This window comes from Carlito syrichta, unplaced genomic scaffold, assembly GCF_000164805.1.
Source record: "Carlito syrichta isolate Samal-C Ts95f unplaced genomic scaffold, Tarsius_syrichta-2.0.1 Scaffold308845, whole genome shotgun sequence".
Lineage (NCBI taxonomy): Eukaryota > Metazoa > Chordata > Mammalia > Primates > Tarsiidae > Carlito > Carlito syrichta.
The window spans coordinates 352,806-372,776 of record NW_007252941.1 but is presented as its reverse complement, the minus strand read 5'-3'; the positions used below and the strand labels follow the sequence as shown (position 1 = coordinate 372,776).

The 19,971-nt window shown below is 36.6% G+C and overlaps 1 protein-coding gene across 1 annotated transcript in view; it reads right to left on the bottom strand.

Annotated features, from left to right (window-relative positions):
• Positions 1-19,971, bottom strand: part of SWT1 (SWT1, RNA endoribonuclease homolog) — a 124,026-nt gene that overhangs the window by 85,387 nt on the left and 18,668 nt on the right. Inside the window, exons 6-10 of the mRNA XM_008066106.2 lie at positions 13,659-13,718; positions 12,016-12,145; positions 10,501-10,602; positions 9,508-9,696; positions 5,610-5,703 (exon numbers count right to left, since the gene is read on the bottom strand). Coding sequence (XP_008064297.1) covers positions 5,610-5,703; positions 9,508-9,696; positions 10,501-10,602; positions 12,016-12,145; positions 13,659-13,718 — 575 coding nt within the window. The remainder of the gene's footprint in view (positions 1-5,609; positions 5,704-9,507; positions 9,697-10,500; positions 10,603-12,015; positions 12,146-13,658; positions 13,719-19,971) is intronic.

Genomic DNA, 19,971 nt, shown 5'->3' with positions numbered 1-19,971 from the left:
CCACATGCAGAAGATTGAAACAGGACCCCTATCTATCCCCATACACAAAAATTAACTCCAAATGGATCAGAGACCTAAATGTAAAACCTCTAACCATAAGAACCTTAGAAAATGAAGGACATACCCTCATGGAAATTGGAACTGGCATCCAATTCCTGAACAAAACTTGAAACCCACAGGCCATAAGGGATAAGATAGACAAGTGGGACCTCATTAAACTGGCAAGCTTCTGCAAAGCCAAAGAAACCATCAAGAGAGCAGGAAGACAGACTACAGACTGGGAAGAAGTATTTGCCAACTCCAGGTATGACAAAGGCATAACTCCAGTCAGAATGGCAATTATCAACAACTCAAAAAATAACAGCTGCTGGAGAGGGTGTGGTGAAAAGGGAACCCTTCTACACTGTTGGTGGGAGTGTAAACTAGTGCAACCTCTGTGGAAAGCAGTATGGCGATTCCTAAAAGCTCTAAACATCAACCTCCCATATGTCCGTGCAATCCCCCTACTGGGAATATACCCTGAAGAACTCAAATCACTCTATAAAAAAGATACCTGCACACGAATGTTTATTGCAGCATTGTTCACAATAGCAAGAATCTGGAACCAACCACGCTGTCCATCAAAAGAGGACTGGATTAAAAAAATGTGGTACAAATACACAATGGAATACTATGCAGCCATAAAAAAGAACAAAATCATGAATTTTGCAGCAACCTGGATGGAGCTAGAGTCTATAATACTAAGTGATCTCTCACAGAAACAAAGATCTGAGTATCGCATATTCTCACTCATATAGTGGACCTTGATCATCCAATGCACTACTATAAGAAAATGACTGACAGTGTTGGGGAACTATTGCGGGGGGATGGGACTAATGGTAGTAAACATCTGTCTGGAGACGGGGAGACACCTGTTACCAACAAGGGGGCCTGAATGAAGCATATTTGTATACCTAACCCTTAACTGTACCCCACAATATCAAAATAAAAAATATGGATTAATAAAAAAAAAAGAAAGAAATAATTTACACAGAGTAGACAACTCCAAATTTACCAAGAGTGAGCATAAGGCAAAAAGTGTGGATTTGCTGATTAAGGAAAGAAACCAGTATGATTCTTCTGAGCTCATTTATGAGGTTACGGAGGAAGCAAGGGCATGAATAAATGGAAAAACATTTAAGAGCTTCAATGGGTAAGTGACATGACCAGATCTGTTTATTCAATTGTTGTTCTGGACGCCAGCAGCATTTCAGCTTCTGTTCATGGCACAGTAGCTTGGTCATACTAATTATCTCACAAATGAGAATTATAAAATCTGGTCCAAAAAAAAATTAAGCATATAAAGGCACCAGAGAACAACAGAATGTAGGCAGACGCTGGAGAGCAGACACAGAACCCACACTAATGAGAGCTACGAGTTTCTATCTGTTTACCTGAGGACATTTCCCAATTCATCTTTGGTACCACAGTCTATGAGGCTTGAAATGTCAGAGAACCATATTTACGGCTGACCGGGGTAGTAAGAAAGTTAAGAGAGAAATTAAAGGGAAAAAAACTACCAAGCAAGAGCCCCAAAATCTGCATACAGATTCTGCCCAGGAAAAGTAACATAATACCAAGAGACAAAGCTATCAACAGAACCAGACTCAGATACAAAAAAGACATTGACGCTATCTGACAGTGAATTTAAAATACTGTCAATTAATATGTTAAAGGCTTTTATGGAAAAGGTGAGAAGAATGCAAAATCAGACAAGCAATTTCAGCAGTGATGAAAACCATAAGAAACAATGAAATGGAAATACTAGCAATAAAAAAGCATAGTAACAGAAATGAAGAATGTCTTCAAAAAGCTTGTCAATATACCCGACAAAAGCAAGGAAAGAAACAACAAACTTAAAGACAGATCAAAAGAAATTACGCAAACTGAAACAAAAAGAGAATAAAACAGTTTTTTGTTTGTTTGCTGTTTTGTTTTGGTTTTTTTGAGTTGGAGTCTCACTCTGTTGCCCAGACTGGAGGGCAGTGGCCGCTCCCAGTCACCACAGCCTCGACCTGCTGGGCTCCAGCGATCCTTCCGCCTCAGCCTTCCAAGTAGGTGGAACTACAGGCGCGTGCTACCATGCCCGGCTAATTTTTTATTTATTGTAGAGATGAGGTCTCGCCAAGTTGCCCAGGCGGGTCTTGAACCCGTGGGCTCAGGCAATCCACTCACCTCAGCCTCCCAAAGGCGAGGGATCACAGGCTGCGCGGGATCACAGGCTGAGCCACCGAGCTGGGCTTAAAACAGTTTTTAAAAAAAGTATCCAAGAGCTGTAGATATGAGTAACAGTATAAAACAGTTACATCCTTATATTACATGTGAAGCAGTGTAATATCTGAAGGTAGACTTTGATCAAGTAAAGATGTTAACTGCAAACATGAGGGCAACCATAAGTTTTTTCAACAAGGCATAAACAAGTCAATAATGGAGATAAACGGTATCATAAAAATTTCACAATTAATCTAAAAGGAGAAAGAAAAAGAAAAAAGGAAGAAAAGAACAGATTGAACAAATACCAAATAACTAGCACATTGGCAGGTTTTAATTCAGTCAATTAAATAGATATAAACTCATCATTTTAAGACAAAAATTGTTAGATTGGTCAAAAAAGCAACAACCAACTATATGATGTTAAACTTACTAAAGAAGCTTACTTTAACCATACAGACATAGATGAGTAAAAAGTAAAAGGATGCAAAAAGATATACTATTTAAATACTAACCAAAAGAAAGAAGGAATTGTTCATAGCATTAATACTAGACAAAGAAGACTTCAGATCAGGAACAAAAAAGGATATTCTATAACGACAAAACATTATATAACGACAAACCGATAAAGGGTCAAATCTCCAAGAAGACCATCCATAACAATCCTAATATGTATGTATCTTACTACAAGTTCCATCTTTTTGTCTGAGGGTATTCCCCAATTCATCAGTGGCTTACCACAAATGAAAGCTATACAGCTTTAGGGACTTTTATAATACATGAAGCAAAACAATTAGTACTGAAAGAAGAAATAGACAAATCCATAATTGTAGTTGGAGATTTCAATATTCCTTTCTCAGTGATTACACAAAAAGTAGACACATAACCTGTAGGGTTATAGAAGACTTGAAGAATACTTATCAACCAACTTGACCTAACTGAAATTTATAGAATTCTGTATCTAAAAGAGCAGGATACCATACTCTTCAAGTACACATAAAACATTCAGCAAGACAAATCATATCCCTGGCCACAAAACAAATTTAAAAGAACAGAAATAATATAAATTAGGTTCTCAGACCATAATGAAATTAAATATCTGGAAATTTTGCATATATTTAGAATTATGCCACAAACATTTAAAAAACCATGGGTAAAATAGGAAATCACAAGAGAAATATAAAGCATATCGAATAGAATGAAAATAAAAATACAGCATATTAAAATTTGTGGACTACAACTGAAGCAGTGCTTAGAGAGACATTTATAGCAATCTCAAATAAATAATCTAAGCTTCCAACTTAAGAAACAAGAAAAAAATACACAAAAGGGCATTACTTTCTAGGGTAACAAATGTGTTCTACATATTGACGGGGATGTGTGCTACACCATTGCATGCATCTGTCAACATTCTACAGTTAAGATTTGTGCATTTTCAGGCCAGGCATGATGGCTCACACCTGTAATCCCAGCACTTTGGGAGGCAGAGGCGAGAGGATTGCCTGAGCTCAAGGGTTCGAGACCAGCCTGAGCAACATGGCAAGACCTCATCTCTACAATAAATCAAAAAATTGGCCAGCCGTGGTGGCACATGCCTATGGTTCCAACTACTTGGAAGGCTGAGGTGGAAGGATCGCCTGAACCAGCAGGTCGAGGCTCTAGGGGCCGTGAGCATGCTTCTGCACTCCAGCCTGGGCGAAAGAGTGAGACTCCAACTCAAAGAAAAAAAACCCCAAGATTTGTGCATTTCCTCAGCTACTTGGGAGGCTGAGGCAGAAGGATCACTTAAGTCTAAGAGCTTGAGGCCAGTCTGGGCAACAAAGCAAGTGTTGGGATTACAGGCATAAGCCACCACACCCAGCCCCATTTTTACCTTTCTGGACTAATAAAATTCTTCAGCATAGATGTAGAAAGACCAGAAATTGGTCTTAGAGTAGAAAAGGACAAAAGGGGAAAAAAATAATATGGCTTGACATAAGATGGTGGCAGGAAAAATAAAGAAAAGAAGATCCCACAGGACTGGCTAATTGACTGGATATAGATTATGAAGAAAAGGCGGTATCAAAAATGACCCCCAAGTTTCTGGCTTTAGCAAATGGGTGGTATGCAGTGCTTTTTAATTCAGATGGAGAACAGTTTTGAAGAAAAATGAGTTCATTTTTGGAGATGACAGGTTTCAGATGTCTGAGACATTCAAGTAGAGATACCAAATAAGTAGCTGAATATGTTAGTCTGGAGTTTAGAAGGACAATACGGACTAGTTGCTAGTCCAGATTTAGGATTATAGACATAAGAAAAGCCCATAGAATGATGCACACTATATAGTGTTATCATGTTTTTCCAATTACTGTCATTATCAGTAGGCATTATTTATTCTCATCATCATCTATTTAAGGAATATAAATATATTCTCACAATAACAGGTATGATTTATACAATACACATGTTTATCACCATTTTAAAGAAAAAGCAAACAAACAAACCTCCTCCCCAAAAAATAGGTTACAAATTTTCATTCAACTAAAAAATGTTGTGTCTGTTAATCCCAAAACAAGAGTTCCAAAATTGCTTTGACAGGTGGATTGGGCATTGGCATCGGTGCATAACTTCCCCAGTGGAGTACTTCAAAGGTGACCATGGTGATATTCAGCAATGAGGTATGTAGCACTTTTTCTAGGACGAGTTTGTGAACTTAACTGTCAGACCTCATAAATTTGAAAATACTAGTGAGGAGGGAAGAAGCAGGAGGAAGGGAGACACAGGAAGAAACTCTTACCGATATCTTGCCTTGTACTAGGCACTATTCTAAGTCCTTTATATATACTAAGTACTGACAATGACTTCATGAGGCAAATATTATTATTCTCCCTGTTTATTATACAGAAGAAACTAAGTTAAGCAACTCGTCCAAGATCACAAAGTTGATTAGTAGTATATCCAGGACTCCAAACCAATCCAGGCTGTCCAACTCTATAATAGGCACTCAGAACACAACTGCAAAATAAACCATGTCAACCCCAAAACTAAATAAATAATAACCTTCTTGTCTCATGACTAAAAAATTGTTAGATTTTGATTTTTCAATGATTTTCTAGGGATACTAAACTGACTTTTCCCCTACTTTAGCAAAAGTTTTCTGAAGAGTATATGAATTAAATTGAAATGAAACTTCACCTGAGATCTCACTCTTCTAAGAGCTCACACATTACAAGAATATCAGATACAACTGAGTAGGCTTACTAGCAGATTCAGAAAATTATGTTTGTTTTTGATCCTTGGTATGGTGAATACACTATGATTTTTTTAAATTTTGGTATAGTTATTTTTGTAAAAAAGAGTAGAATGACTATGAAACTCACGTGCACAGAATAACAAGAGAACAAGGGGATAATTCCTGTTGCTGAAGACAGCATTTTAGTACTCGATCATCATTGTTTTCATCACTCAATCCATCTGCAAATTTAGCAAAAGCAACCGTTAATACACTAGAAATCTGAGTGCCACCAGAATAATCTAGGCTCTATTTGCAAGTCAAAAGCATCCAAAAGTTTTTGGACAGTGAAATTACTTTGTATGATACTATGATTATACATTTGTCCAAACCCACAGAATGTACAACACCAAGACTAAACCCTAATATAAACTATGATTCTGGGTGAAGATGATGTGTCAATGAAGGTTCATCAATTTTAACAAATGTACCACTCTGATAGGGGACGCTGTGCATGTGTGGGGGCAGGGGGTATATGTTCAATTTTGTTCAATTTTGCTGTGAATATGAAACTACTCTAAACAATAAAACTTTTTAAATAAAAAAAAGACAGCAAAGCAATGTCTTGAAAACTCTGGATCTATAATTAATATAATATTTATTTGTAGATTTAATAAAGTGGTTAATTTACTACCAAAATGGACTAGGAAACAGCTGTTAATAAATTCAAAAGAAAGAAATGTAAGTTAAACATCAGACTAGAAACCAAAAACTACAAATTCTAATATCAATTCAGTCACTTACAGATTATAAGTAAATTACATAATTATATCATGCTTAAAACAGTTCTCAGCTTAAGAGGTCTGTGAACTAATTGAGCAACTGTTCTATTCAAAACAGAACCAATTTCTTATGACTTGTTTTTCTTAATCTCTAAACCAACATAATTAGAGATACACAGGAGAAGAAAATATGTGCCCTAAACAGATAACACAATTTCTAACAAATGCTAATCAGTTGCTGATAGCATGCCCTCTGAACAACCAATGAGCCAGACAGACATCTATCACAGCAGCCAATTTTCCTTCTTTAAGCCCAGAGATTAAATACCATTAATAATGTAAAATGGGCAATTCAAAATCAGTAGTTAACTTTAAACAACTCAATTTGGCAGATGAAAGGAGGTGTAAAGGTAACAGTGTACTGCTCTAAAGGTATCAAAGGTCAAGATTCTCCGTAAAATCACTTTTTCTAAGATACATGGAGCTGAAAAATATACCTAAAACTGCACGAATATTCATGAAATACTTAGTCATTCAACAACTATTTTTGAGCACTTGTACAGGTACTGTTCAAAAGTGACAAAAATAAAGATTCTGGAAACAAGTCTGGTTTCGAATTCCAGCTTTTCCACTTACTAGGTATGCATCCTTCGGCAAAGTGCTTAATCTAGAGGATTAAATGAGAATGTATATAAAGCACTTGGCCCAGAGTATGGTGATAATAAGTGCTTAAAAAGTACCATACATTTATTACTTAAGAGTCAGCTTAAAGGGAACTTCAAGAGCAACGACTTCCACTCACATAGAGTATGAAACTAAATTCCATATAAATTTTAGTTAATAGGATTTTTAAAATATCTTAGAACTTAATCTCCTCAACAGCCGAGTTTATTTTTCTCATTCATTGTTACAGCCCTAACACATGGACAGTGTCTGGTACAAATATTTGGCAAATAAATGAATCAACAAAAATATAATGAAAGAAAATATACAAATATGGAAAAAATGTCTGGGTTGAGGGGGTGACAGATAACTTCATTTTTTGACCTTCATTATTTTTACTTTATAATAAAAGCTAAATAATTTTATTTAAAATCTGGAAAATTCAAGGCCAGGCACGTTGGCTCAAGCCTGCAATCCCAGCACTTTGGAAAGCCGAGGTGAGAGGATTGCCTGAGCCCAAGGGTTCAAGACCAACCTGGGCAACTTGGAAAGACCTCATCTTTATAATAAATCAAAAAATTAGCCAGATGTGATGGTGCGCGCCTAGGTGAAAGGATCGACTGAGCGCAGTAGGTGGAGGCTGTGGTGACCGTGAGCATGTCACTGCACTCCAGCCTGGGTGACAGTGAGACTTCAACTCAAAACAAAAAATTAGCCAGATGTGGTAGTGCATGTCTGTAGTTCCACTACTTGGAGGCTGAGGCAGAAGGATCGCCTGAGCCCAGCAGGTAGAGGCTGCAGCGCCATGAGCAAGCCACTGCACTCCAGCCTGGGTGACAGAGACTCGAACTTAAAACCTGGAAAGTTCAAAAACTATAAATAACATGAAAATAACGTGTATCCCATCAGCTAAATAACACCACTAATCATCATTAATAAGCATATATGCATAATTAAACAAATTTGGGATTGTACCTTATGTTTTTTAAATCTTGTTTTTGTTTCTATTTAATATTACATGTATTCAAGTTTTTCAAAACACTGTATTCTCATATAGCTACAGCAATATATGTATGCAACTTCTCCAAGTGTTATATGTTGTTTCCAATTTTTTTTGCTGCGTAAATAATGCTATGATGGCCATTATATAAATCACTATGAGCATCTCTCACTATTTTTTTAGGGTACATTTCTAGAAAGAGAACAGTATCTTTAGACTTCCTAGTGCATATGCTAAATACTGCTCTCATAATAAGTTACGTATTCATATACCCAAAGTAGTGCAGCACTGTAAGTGCTCCTAGAAGGCAGGGAAAGAGTAACTTTCTAAACTTAGAAGCAATATAAAGAAATCACATACAAAATAAGTGAAAGATTTATAGTTTTTCTTATCAATCTGTATAAGCTTTTCATAGAATGAGAACATAAGAATCATTACTATTCTGAACTTTAAGCTATTAAGTAGTTTAATATATTAACTCAACTATCCGTCAAAACCATTTTATGACATGGAGATTATTTCTCCCCTATTTCATTTATTCTGCTTCCTCATCTTTTACTTTCCCCAGATTAGGTTATAAACCTAGGCCATTCATATTTCAAATCCTATGCTCCTCTCACTATGATGAAGAAATAATACATCAAATAAATATAATTTTTAAAATAGTTAAAGACATGGCTAAAGTTAGTCAAGGTCATTCAACACGGACTATCTGCACTCAATTCATAAGCATTGCATGTGGAATATACTAAGAGTTAATAATGACCTGTTTAGGTAATGAGTGAATGCTAGGGGCCCTTTTTCTTAAAAAATTTAAGACTAAACAGCAGTGCCAAAAGCCTTCTTATAGTTAATATTACAGCTAGATTCATCTTAAGATGATTTCTTTCAAATCTTACAGTGAGTATAAGTGCAGTAGACAGTATAAATCCATGATATTTCTACATATATAAATAATTCTGAGTTGGGAAGAAACAAGTTTTTAAAGAAATCTTCTAAACATATGTAGAAATTTCACAGAGACAAAAGTATTTCTTTACTTATAGACTTTTTTCATCAAATTATACAAAACATAAGGAACATGCTTAGGTTCTTGGACTAGAGAAATTTTTTAAATGACTTAAAAGAAACTAACATAGAAAAAATAAAATCAGAAGAAAATCTATAGACTTTTATTGCAAAAACACCTCATTATTACAGAGTCTGACAAACCACAAGAAAACAACATCTGTCTCCATAGTATGCTAACTGTGTGCAGTGATTGAATAGAAACATAAATCATTTACTGGCCTCATCACTCAACAACTGTATTAAATTTCCAAGGAATCCAAAGTCCTGTAATATAGACAGTGTGCATATAGAACTATATAGTCATCATCTGTGAAATACAGACACAACCTAAGAAAGTAAGTCTAGGAGAAGCAGAAAAATAAAAATCAAAGAAAGACTCTCAAACAAAGCCACAAACCATCACAATGCCCTTTTCATTTCACATTCCAATGGCTATAACTGTTTTAAAAGTTTTGCATCATTTCCCTCCAATAATGAGTCAGCACCCAACAAATCTTAATGTGGAAACACCCTGAGAGAACAATACTTACAAAGTTTTTGAGATGCAAGTTGTATTGATTGACCCCATAGTTTTCTATCTTGATTTTTGAGGCTGTCATTGATGAAATGAACTGCAGGGATAGCTTTGTGCTGGGCATGTTTTAGTAGTTTTCCTGCCTTCATACGATCTAGCTCTTGCATAACAATCCAGGGAATTATTAACACAAGTCTATCAAAACCTAAAAAGTAAGAAGATTTCTTATAATTCAACAAAAATTTACTGAGTTACTAAATCAAATTGCTGTAGAAAAGAAAACTTTAAAGCATAATCTCTACATTCAAGAAATTCACAATAAAGGGAAACATTAATATATAAAAATGAAAATTAAAAAGAGGATACTGTGTCAAAAGAATGTTAAAAAATAAATAAAATAAATACTACTGGAGATCAAAAAGTACTTTCCATTTGATGCAAAATACCTATCAAGATGCTTTTTCCACTGCTTGAAACAGTTTTTGAACTCATCAATTTTGATGCCTTTTAGTGCTTCTGCCGTTTTTTGTTTCATCTCTTCCACATCAGTCAAATGTTTCCCTTTGAGGACTTTTTTCATTGGGGAACAAAAAAAAGTTGCTTGGGGCAAGAATAGTTGAATAGGGAGGGTAGGGCACAGGGATCATTTTGGTCAAAAACTGCTGAACACTCAGTATGATATGGGCAGGTGCATTGTCAAGGTGGAAGAACCAGTTACCTGTTTGCCACAACTCATAATATTTCTTTCAAAAATCATGATGCCCTTCGTAACATTTCCAGATAAAAACTTTCGTTGATCACTTGAATCGGAAGAACAAATTCTGAGTATGCTACAAGGGGTCCACCATCCAAAAGATAATTCTAGGGTTTTTTTTGATCCCTCTCGTATATGCTTACTAGCATATCCAAATGGAGATGTTTTCATTAGAAAAGAAAACCACAGCACTGTTAATACAAAATATCAACTCAAGAAAGAAAATCAGAATCTGTAATCATGTTTTATAAATACCTGGTATTTCTGTTGTCTTCAAAATTCTAACAAATTTGAGATGATTCATTAGAATATTTGTGTCAATAACAATTAGAAGTTTTTTGTCTGAAGTAGTATTTGCTAGAGAAAAGAGCAAAGTTAGGATTTCATGACACTTGATGAAAAACATACAATGACTAAAATTTTGATGCCATATAAGCATAGAAAATTCAATTAAATTTAAAACTCCGCTGGGTCTTGTAAACTTAACTGTGTCAGAGAATTACACAATTGGCTAGACTCTCAAACTAATATCTATCTAGCCATCTCACTGTTGGAAAGTAAGTTTCTTCCCAATCAACTAAGGGTCCCTCAGACAGGAAATGTAATCCTTGTGAGTGGGGATGGGGTAGGGAGTCATTTAGGTCAAAGTGGACAGAGAAGGTAAGGTACAAGGGAGCAGAGAAGAAATACACAGGAAGACTGGGGACCAAGAATGTTGGAGAACCAGCCAAGCAGAATGTTTTTGATAGCATTCTTAAGAGAAGGAAGTCCTTTAGACAATAAAAATAAAATTGCTTTTGTTTCAATTCTTGAAGGAAAGAATAGTAATCAGTGTTTAATTAATTACCCACCAGTAGAATATTGTAAATTGCTTACAGATGGATTTTAAATCATAAAGGTTTACCCTGGTAGTAACTATGTTTCTAAGTCCTGTTCTGCATCACTGGTAGTTGTATAGAAGCTAATTTTAATACACCTTGATTGAAATATAATTGAAGAGATAAATATGTATAAAAGAAAGAAAATATATGATACTAACACTGTCATTTCATAGGGCCATTTTGAGGATCAGATAAGTTAACACATAGCAAAACAAAAACGCAATGTGAATATAAGGTAGCATTACTAGTTTTAGATATAGAAATTCAAAAATAGGTTTTTTTATAATCTGTCTTTATCTTCTCCCAGTAGCAAAAAAAAAAAGATTAAAATTTTGCTATAGGGCCATTGCCTTGCTAGACTCTGGTTTGGCCATGTGCTCTTTGAGCTATGGCTGTTGTCATGCTTCCTGGTTCTGGCCCCCTTCTCCGCCCTGGGGAGGTGAATCTTCTCTCTCCCTTCTCTTTCTCTCTCTAATTTACCTTTAAATAAACTTTTCTTTTTTCACAAAAAAAAATAAGTAAAATAAAATTTTACTATATGAACAAGAAATCAATATATCAAGAAATCTGCATGATTTCTGATCAATGCTTTACATAGTTGAAATTATTCAAAGTTACAATTACGAGCAAGAATAAAAGATAACTTATAACTCAGATTACTGCCTCTTGACAAAGAGAAAATATATCTAACCACCTAATAATGTGAGATATATAAAACACATAAGACAAATATTAGATCTAATTCCTGAAGCTAAAAAAATTATTTCTTTATCATTTCAAATGAACACATTTTAATACTTTTCATCCAAGTATTATATAAAAAACAATGTTGGCACATTAATTCTTAGGAAAGCATAGGCGAACACAAACATTAACATATAGGGTATACCAGCAGAGGAATGTACATCATCTTCCACCAAGTCAATTTCCATACTCATTAGCTCTCCACAGGATGGAACCACAGGTAAATCCACACTTTTTCCCATACGTGCAGCATGAAGCTCTTCTACTATTTGCATCTAAATTATAGAAGACCCCAATGAAAAGTACTGTGTTACTTACTTTGCAGACTGATAAGAGAAGAAAGCAATTTACTTAGTAAAGATGAGATGGTTTGTGGAATGAAAAAATTGTATTAAAACATGAAGGCAGCATAGTAAAAGAGTATAGATTTATAAACATTCACATGGCTTTTAAAACAGTTCTCATTACCTCTATGACCTTTGGCAAGCAAATTATTCAGTAACTTTGAGTCTCAGTTTGTTTATCTACAAAATGGGAATGTTCAATATGTATTTCCTTTAGGATTTTTGTGAGGATTAAATGAAATAAGGTATGTGGAGCTCTTTGCAGAGCCCAGTACACAGACATCAAAATAAGTTCATTCTCATTCCAATTCTCACTTCAAAGTACTTTGGGGGCCAAAGTTTTTTTTATCTTGACAATGAATGTTCTTCTTGAGATTTCTAAGATAGTTTACAAACCATCATAAACTGAAGTCTAGATCTTAAGACACTTCTCACTTCAGGGAAATACTTCCCTGATGTATTTTGATGCAAATAAATGAAAATATAATCTAGCTATAGAACTGAGGCGAGAAATCTTTCTTTTATCAAGGAACACCGGCCCCCAAGACAAAAAAATACAACTGACTGTCACATGTAAAACCAAGTAATATAATTTAAAAGTCTTCTTTAAAAAGAAAAACACAATGGTCTATGAATCTAATCTTAATTTAGGACCAAAAACCACAAAATTCTATGAGGGTAATTAAGAATATTCTAGTTCGTAAATGAAACAATAGGTAAAAAGATAAAACATTCAAACACTTGCTTTCACTGAATAATATTTTTATCTTATTACTAATTTTAAAAATGAGGTAAAAACACATGAATGTCCTACTACATTTTGGCAACCCTAGGCATAAACATGCCAAAGTATGAAACATTAAAACAAAATTCAGATAACTTCTGCACCATAGATCCTATGCTCTTTGTTCAAAATATTAGAAACTAAAGTTAAAAGGTGATAGAGTAAATATAAATATTTTCCAAATAGTTTTGATGGGTTCATAAAAACTTACATATTTATTTAAGTAGAGATATCAATGTTATTTTCACGTTATCAAGGTTTTTACAGTCATTATAATTATTATTATTATTGAGTTGGGGGTCTCACTCTGTCACCCAGGCTGGAGTGCAGGGGCATGATCACAGCTCACTGCAGCCTCAAACTCCTGAGCTCAAGCAATCCTCTCACCTTAGCCTCCGGAATAGCTGGGACTACAGTCACACACCACTATACCCAGCTAATTTTTTTTTATTTTCTGTAGAGCTGAGGTCTTGCTATATTACCTAGGCTGGTCTCACACTCCTGGGCTCAAACAATCCTCCCACCTCAGTCTCCCAAAGTGCTGGGATTATAAGTCTGAGCCACCATGCCTGGTCAATAGTCATTGCTTTTTTATTAAAAGTATAAACTATTTGACTTAATTTCACTAAAAACAGTCAAAGTAAAAAGTGTATCAGTAACCTCTTGATCTGTATCTTGAATATTTTCAGATGACACTGAAGAACATGGGGCTTCAAAACGCTGAAATGAAAGTAATTTTATTAGTTAAGAATAAAGCAGAGTTTTTCAACTTTGACACTATTAACGTTAGGATCCAGATAATTCTTTGTTTGGGGGTTGTCCTATGCATTACAGGATATTTACCAGCATCCCTGACTTCTACCCACCAGATGTCAGTAATATTACATACCCACCCCAATCGTTAACAATCAAAAATATCTCTAGATATTGTCAAATGTCCTGTGAGAGGCAAAATTGCCTCCATACGAGAAACTGCCCCCAGAACAGAAAAGCCCCATTCTATCAAGTCATGAAAAGTGGTGGAAATTAGGACTTACTCATTTATACACACATTACCAAAACACTCATATTCTAAGAATAAAACTATATGCCACCCTAAGAAATAAAAAAGAACCATGGCAAAGGTAAACAAGCTGGCCTTCAGTGGTGAAAAGCTTTCACCCAGGAATATCTCAGCCATTTCTAAAAGTGGCATGATAAAACTACAGAGGACCCTAATAATTACAATAAGGCTAAGGGGGAAAAGCTGAAAAACGCAAAGTTACATTATACATGGTTAGAGAACCAGAGGTTTGTTTTTTGTTTTTGTTTTTTGTCTCCTAACAGAGATGGAAAAATCCATTAAATTCCAGCTTTCTACTGGTATTTTTGCTGAGTGGTTGAGACCTACCTGACCCTACATACAGGAGACAAGAAGTTCAGCAAAATAACAACTGAACCAAATCATCTTCTAAGAATTCTCCAAGGTAACTCAAACACACGCATATTTTACTGAACACTATTTATGGTATGAACTATAGATCCTCTCTGAACAAGTACATCATATGTAGATATGCTTTACTGGGTCAGATAGGATTAAGATGGCTGGCAAGAAACGGCTACAGTGTGATTCTCCCATGGAGTGAACAAAATAGTAAGAGTTCCTCAGAATTCAGATAGGGAGGAGACAAGCAGCACACACCACAACTCACCAGAGAAGCAATAATATACACAGAGCGCAAAAAACAAGAAAAATCAATCAGCCTGCGGGGGAACAAGGCAGACTTGCCTGTATCACTGCATAAACCATGAGCAACCTCCACACACAGCAGAAAAGGTGAATGAGGGGAATTCAGGAGTTCTGTGCTCCAGCCACAGATTCTGAAGGTCCCGAGCCTCGCAGGACTCCAGCTGCTCACAGGAAACTGTCTTACCCACAGGAAACTGCCTTACCCACAGCTGTGCCCTGCTGAAACTCAAGTGGAGTGGTCCAGGAAAAAAAAAGTCCTGAATGTTTTCAGAAACCACTTTCCAGGAACTCGAATCTTGTTACCAGTTGCTTTTTTTTTTTTTGGAAAGCAGGATTTATTAAGAGGAAAGAAAAGCTCCTACAGTGGGAGGGGACCCGAGGGGGTTGCCCTCTACCAGCTACTTTTAAGCCACCATGGGAGGAAACAGGAAGACCTGATGCCTCAGTGGCCTCAGTGGCAAATTACCATTACTCTGGGCTCCCATGAGAAGACCAAGGCCAGTGGCACTTTTATATTCTGAACACAAACTGCCTGAGGCTAAGGTGGGAGAGCTGGGTGGGACCCATTAACATAGAAACTTTTCACCTCCCATGAAAATTCTTTTGTGTAGAGTCTGTACAATATGGCAGAATTACCAATTGGCTAAGGACTCATTCCTAATCTCCACTGAGATAGCCAATAGTACACATAGGAAGGGAGCCTGAGCACTTCCTTCCCACTCTTGCACCTCCCTCTAAGGCTCAAAAAAAACAACTTGGGCAGTTCCCACAGCCTCCTCCATTGGCAAGGTCAGCTGGACACTTCCTTGGAACAACTTAGGCCAAGCAGAAGGCCCACGGCCACCATCGCAGCTGGCTCTCTTCAGCAACTGCCACCTCTTGGCTGGAGGTCAACAGGCACAGCTTATTACATCTGATATAATACCTCAGCTTTTGGGAAGGTCTGGTCTCATACTCCCGCTAACACCACTATTAAAGCCACCCTGGGCATTCAGGATGCCTTGAGCCTATACAGGTACCAAGCACAGCACCGTCACAGCTGGCAATTGAGAAACTCACCACACCAAGGCTATATATAACCCAGGGAATCCTACAGTGCCTATGTCAGCTCCCTGCCAACCTCAAATAAGAAGAAATAGTCTACCAAATGAGAAAGAACCAGAAAAATAATTCCAACAATATGAAAAAACAGAACTCTTCAATATCCCCAAAAGACCACACTAACTCTTCAGCAATGGACCCTAACCACTGTTAATGGTTAAATCTTTGAGACTCCAGAGGTAGAATTCAAAAGGTTAATTATAAACTTGCTTAATGATAATATGAATCAAGTTTAAACTCAGCATTGAGAAATTTAAAAACTATTCAGGACATGCATGCAAAATTCTCCAAAGAGACACTTCATAAAAGAAAAAGAAACAAGCTGAACTTTTGGAAATTAAAGACTCATTTAAGAAAGAAGAAAATGCTGTGGAAAGTTTTTAAGGTAGACTAGAACAATTAGAAGAAAGGGTCTCAGAACTTGAAGACAGGGCTATCAAATTAACCCAGTGAGACAACAATAAAGAAAAAAGAATCAAGAGAACAGAACAAAGTCTCCAAGAAATGTGGGATTATCTAAAACATCCAAACCTACAAATCATAGATGTTCCTGAGGAAGAAGAGAAAGCAACAGGCATGGAAAACCTACTGGAGGGAATATTGAGGAAAACTTCTCTGGCACTGCCAGAGATTGAAACATCTGGATACAATAAGCCCAAAGAACCCTTGGAAGATTCAATGCAAAAAGATAATCTCCAAGGAATAGCCATCAGGTTATGCAAAGTTAATATTTAGGAAAGAATTCTAAGAGCAGTGAGATAAAAAGCTTCAAGTAACTTACAAAGGTAAACCTATCAGATTAACAACAGACTTCTCAGCAGAAACCCTACAAGCCAGAAGGGATTGGAGCCCCATCTTCAATTGTCTCCAACAGAATGACAGTCAGCCTTGTATTTTGTATCCTACAAAACCAAATTTCATTCATGAAGGAAAAATAAAGTCTTTCTCAGATAAGCAAACACTGAGGGAATTTGTCACCACTAAAATGGCTCTACAAGAAATACTCAAAAGAGTTCTAAATATGGAAACAAAAGATCAAGACCAAGTGCAATGGCTCACACCTGTAATTCCAGCACTTGTGGAAGGCTGAAACAAAAGCAATACTTGAGGCCAGGAGTTCAAGACCAGCCAACGCAACACAGCAAGACCTCATCTCTACACAAAATCAAAAACTTTGCCAGGCATGGTGTTGTGTGCTGTACTCCAGCTCTCAGGAGGATGAGATTTAAGGTTTGCTTGAGCCCAGGAATGTCAAGGTTGCAGTGAGTTGGGAGTATGCCATTGCACTCCAGCCTGGGTGATGGAGCCAGACCCTGTCTTTTGTTTTTTAAAAAGAAACAAAAAGTTGAAATACACCAGTAAAAAAACACCGGAAATCATAAAACTCACAGGGCTTATAGAACATCAACACAATGAAGGAAAAAAAAGAGGAACCAGGTAATGACCAACATGATAGATGGAATCGTACCTTATGTATCACTATCATTATTAACATTGAATGTGAATGGTCTCAATATCCCACTTTAAAAATACTGACTGGCAGAATGGATAAAAAAAGCACAATTCAAGAGCTGCCTTCAAGAGACCCACTTAACACACAAAGACTCCAAGTAAAGGGGTGGAAAAAAACATTCCACACAAATAGAAACCAAAACCAAGAAGGATTAGCCTTCTCATAACAGATAAAAGACTTTAAATTAACAACAGTGAAAAAAGGCAAAGATTATTATTATATAATGATAAAGGGATCAATACAACAAGAAGATATAGCAATCTTAAATACATATGCACCTAACACCAGACCTCCAAGGCTTATAAGCAAATTCTACTAGATCTAAGAAATGAGACAGACAGCAATACACTAAGAGTGGGAGACTTCAACATTCTACTGACAGCAATAGATAGACAGATCAAGGCAGAAAGCCAAAAAGAAATACTTGAGTCAAACTGGACCTTAGAGCAAATGGACCTAACAGATATCTACAGAACACTTCACCCCAAAACTACAGAATATACATTTTTCTCATCAGTATGTGGAATATTCTCCAAGACAGACCATAGGAGAGACCACAAATCAAGTCTCAGTCAATTCAAAAAAGCTGAAATTGTATCAATTACCTTCTTAGGCCACAGTGGAATAAAACTAGAAATTAACTTCAAGAAGAACTCGCAAAATCAAATACATGGAAATTAAACAATATACTCCTGAATGATTTTTGAGTCAAAAATGACATCAAGATGGAAATTCTAAAATTCCTTGAATGACAACAAAGACACAGCTTATGAAAAACCTCTGGGACACAGTCGAGGCTGTGCTCAGAGTAAAATCTAAAGTGCTTAAGGCCTACATTAAAAAGGCTGAAAAATCATACTGACAACCTACTGCCACACCTCAAGGAACTAGAAGCACATGAACAAATCAAACCCAAGGCCAGCAGAAGAAAAGAAAGAAAAGTCAGAGCAGAGCTAAATGAAATTGAAACCAAACAAAACAAAGGTTCAATGAAAAAGAAAACTGTTTCTTTGAAAAGATAAGCAAAATCGACAAACCACTAGCTAGATTAATTAAGAAACAAAGATAGAAGATTCAAATTATCAAATTAGCTCAATCAGAAATGATAATAGAGACATTACAGCTGATTCAATGAAAATACAAAAGATTGTCCAAGATTATTATGAATACCTATATGCAAACAAACTAGTCAATCTAGAGCAGAGTTCCCCAAGCCCTGGGCCATAGTACCAGTTCATGGCCTGTTAGGAACCAGGTCGTACAGCAGGAGGTGAGCAGTGGACAAGAAACCAAAGCTTCAAATGTATTTACAGTCACTCTCTGTTGCTCGCATTACCACCTGATTTCTGCCTCCTGTCAGATCAGCAGCAGCATTAGATTCTCATAGGAGCGCAAACCCTATTGTAAGCTGTGCATGAGAGGGATCTAGGTTGTGTGTTCCTTATAGAATCTAATGCCTGATGATCTGACATGGAGCTGAAGCAGTGATGCTAGCAATGGGGAGCAGCTACAGATACAGATTAACATTAGCAGTGCAGTTTGACTGCACAGAGACTACTATACATCAACTACTTGCAGACTTATGAAACCCCTATCAGTGAGTGGCAAGTGAGTTGATGTACTTCAGTTGTACAGCTGCATCTTGTGGCAGGCTTTAAGTCAGAATTTGACACTTATTTTAGTCAGTATGGTCCACCCATTATTTTATTTACCACGTCTATCCAAATCTCTTTTTTTATAATGAGTTGTATAATTATTTAATGATAAATTACAATGTAACAACAAATATTATGCACTTGAATCATCCTGAAACCACCCACCACCCTACCAACCCCCACCACACCGGTCCATGGAAAAATTGTCTCCCATGACACTAGTTCCTGACATCAAACAGATTGGGGAGCACTGATCTAGAAGAAATGAATAAATTCTTGGAAACATATACTCTTCCCCCCAAATTTTGAATCAGAAATAAATAGTAACCCTGATCATACCAATAACAAGTACTGAGATTAAAACAGCAATTAAAAGTCTCCCAACAAATAAAGGTCCAAGACATAATGGACTCACAGCCAAATTCTACTAGCCTTTCAAAAAATTGGCACCTATTTTACAGAAGCTATTCCAGAAGACTGAAAAGGATAGAATTCCCCCTAATTCATTCTATGAAGCCAGGACTACCCTAATACCAATCCAGAAAAAGACACAGTAAAGAAAAAAAAAAGGAAAACAGCTGGGCTTGGTGGCTTAGCTTGTAACCCCAGCACTTTGAGAGGCCAAGGTGAGTGGGCTGCCTGAGCCTGTGGGTTCGAGAAATTAGCCAGGCATGGTAGCACGAACCTGTAATTCTGGCTACTTGGAAGGCTGAGGCAGAAGGATTGCCAGAGCCCAGCAGGTTGACACTGGGGTGGCCATGAGTGTGCCACTGCACTCCAGCCTGGGCAACAGAGTGAGATTTCAACTGAAAAAAAAGAAAAAAAGGAAAAAGAAAAAGAAAACTAGAGACCAATATTCCTGATGAACATAGACACAAAAATCCTCAACAACATACTAGTAAACCAAATTCAACAGCACAGTAAAAACAATAATAACCTACCATGATCAAGTGGGTTTTATCTCAGGAATGCAAG